This window comes from Papaver somniferum, chromosome 2, assembly GCF_003573695.1.
Source record: "Papaver somniferum cultivar HN1 chromosome 2, ASM357369v1, whole genome shotgun sequence".
NCBI classification, from domain to species: Eukaryota; Viridiplantae; Streptophyta; class Magnoliopsida; order Ranunculales; family Papaveraceae; genus Papaver; species Papaver somniferum.
In genome coordinates this window covers 39457966-39460804 of record NC_039359.1, presented here as the reverse complement: position 1 = coordinate 39460804, position 2839 = coordinate 39457966, and the positions used below count along the sequence as shown (strand labels likewise).

Genomic DNA, 2839 nt, shown 5'->3' with positions numbered 1-2839 from the left:
AGATTATTCTTGTGCATTCCCCTGAGGGTAATAAACAGTCGAAGTATGAAATTTAATACCATACTGATCTAAAAATTCCTTGACCATCTGGTTGACAAATGAAGTTGCATTATCCGAGCGAATAATCATCGGCACGCCAAATCGGCATATGATATGCTCCTTGATAAGTGCTGCAATAGTGTCTCCAGAGTAATCACGGAGCGGAATAGCTTCCACCCATTTTGATGAATACTCGGTTGCGGTGATAATGTACTTATGTCGTCCGGATGAAGTTGGAGTGATCTTCCCAATGATATAAAGTCCGTATCTATGGAAACGCCAGGAGTAACGACACTATACAACAATATGTACGGAGCGTGGATTAATGGTCTGTGGCTTTGACACTGGTGACACCTTATCATATGCTCAGCCATATCAAATTTCATCGTGGGTCAGTAGAATCCCCCTTCGTATAGTTGTATAAATAGTTTCCTCATACCTTGATGCTCCGCGTTATGGGATGTAGCCATTACTACATCCATTTCTTATTGTGATAGGAAACACAATATTGTGTCCCTATAGCTTCTCCTATAGAGGATTCCTTCGTTCAAAAAGAATCGACCGACTTTCCGCTAAATCTTGAGCGCGTCTCGCCTATTTTGCGGCAAACGTTTATGCTGAAATTTATATATGATTGCCTCTAATCTTTTATTTTCGCGCTGCACACCTCTGTTTGTTGTGGAGGCACTTGAAAATCTAAGCACTTATCTTTTACTGTCACCGCTTGAACTTCCATGCTCGTCCACTATACACCCATTCTCTGAAGGCGGCGACACAATGGGATTCATCCTGTCTGTCCGCAGGATTCTGTGTGAACACGGCTTAGTATCTCTTGTGCCTCTATCTTCCCCACACAGCGGGATAGGGCTCGCCCGGGTGTTCGATAATATAAAGCTCCTCGTACTACTACAAATTGCTTTAGCACTTTAGTGGGAAGCAGTTGTTCGTCCGCTTCTTTAGTTAAATCTTCAATGTAAGCCGCTTTCCAGTCATCCTTTTGTTCAAACGCCGCGTCTTCCTTCCAAGTGCTTGGTAGCACCCTCTTCTTCACTACTACTGTCCCTTCATCCGCTTCATTCAATTGCATCTTTGCAGCTAAAGTGGCTAACGCATCGGCATGGCAGTTAGTGGTTCTTCCCATATGCTCGATGGTGGTACTTCCTCTCTTTGCTATCAACTCTTGGACTTCTGCTCCGTAAGGAGCTAAGTGCGCCTCTTTTACCTGGAAGTCTCCTGATATTTGAGTCGTAACCAGCTTTGAATCTCCTTTTATGTCTATCGCTCCCAGATTGAGTTCTTCCGCCATATGTAGCCCCGGGATTAATGCCTCATACTCCGCTACGTTATTACTACACTCGAAATCCAACTTGAAGGCGAACGAGAACAAGTCTCGTTTAGGTATTTCGAAAACTATATCCGCTCCTCCATGGGAACCATATGATGATCCGTCAAATAACATTGCCCATCGCCCTTCTTCCTCTGCCTCTGCGACCTCTCCAGGTATCTCTTCACTTATTTCCATCATGTTTGTTCCTGGAAATGTTGCCAACAAATAAGCAAGCGCATGTCCGTGCACTCCTTTGGACCGCTGGTACTTTATTTCAAATTCTGATAACTGCAGTAGCCATCGGGATGTCCTGCCGGATAAGACAGGTTTGGTGGCTAGATAGGCAATTGTATTAAAGTTGCCACCACTATGGTCTCGTGAGTGAGAAAGTACGATCTCAATTTCTGTGTGGCGTAAATGAGCGCTAAGCATGCTTGTTTCGCCTTTGAGTATCTAAACTGCGCATCTCTGAAGCCTCTACTGATGTAGTGGATCAGACATAGTTGATCATTTTCGAGGTCTTGGGCTAGCACTGCTCCGACTTCCATGCTAGTAAAATTTGTGTATAGGTAAAGTGGTTCACCTTTGACAGGTGGTCGTAAGACTCGCACGCTAATCAGACATTCCTTAAGCTTATGAAAGCCTCGCTCTTGATCATCTCCCCATTCATATGGCTTGTTCTTTTTTAACAATGATGAGAAGGCGGACAATAGCTGTGCCAACCCTTGGATAAATCTCCAGACATAATATATTCTTCCTATAAAAGTTTGCAACTCTTTCACATTTGCGGGAAGCGTCATAGTGGTTATCGCTTCCACCTTGCTCGGATCGATTTGCATTCCTTTGTTTGTAACATCGAATCCCAAGAACTTTCCGGAAGTAACACCAAAAGCGCATTTGAGAGGGTTCATCTTTAGGTGATATTTTCCGCACTTATCAAAAACGCGCTTCAAGTGATCCAAGTGATCTTCTCGCGCCCTAGATTTCACCACAATATCGTCTATGTATAATTCCATTATCTGGTGCATCATATCGTGAAAAATAGCTACCATCACCCGCTGATAGGTTGCGCCGGCGTTCCTTAGTCCAAAGGGCATCACAACATAATAAATTTCCATACTGCGTTTGAAAAGCTGTTTTGTGAGCATCCTCCTGTTTGAGGGTAAAAACTGATTCTGCTGTTTTTGGTAAATTTGGGTGTGTTGATGAGAAACGAATTCAAACCCTAAACAAATGCACTGCGCGGGAGTACTTTTAGATTCGAGAGATCAATTTGTAAGACTCCGGCCTAAACCAAGAAATGGTCGTTCCAAATTCAATTCGGTCACAAGGTGAAAGAAGGGTTGATCTTAGGGAGGGAAGCAAAGAAGGTGTTTGAGATCAGAATGTTGAATTATGAAGGTGTGGATGTTTTACGACTTGTATCAGAAAATGGTTTCTGGGTGCTTGTGTTGATAAGACTTGTGTCTTGTC

The 2839-nt window shown here is 43.4% G+C and overlaps 1 protein-coding gene across 1 annotated transcript; it reads right to left on the bottom strand.

Moving 5' to 3' along the window:
- Positions 1–823: 823 nt before the first annotated feature.
- LOC113350862 lies at positions 824–2418 on the bottom strand. Its single transcript, XM_026594969.1, has 2 exons — positions 1760–2418; positions 824–1676 (listed from the first exon to the last, which is right to left on the bottom strand). Exons 1-2 carry the CDS (start codon positions 2416–2418, stop codon positions 824–826), a joined length of 1512 nt encoding a protein of 503 aa, XP_026450754.1.
- Between the last annotated feature and the right edge of the window lie 421 nt (positions 2419–2839).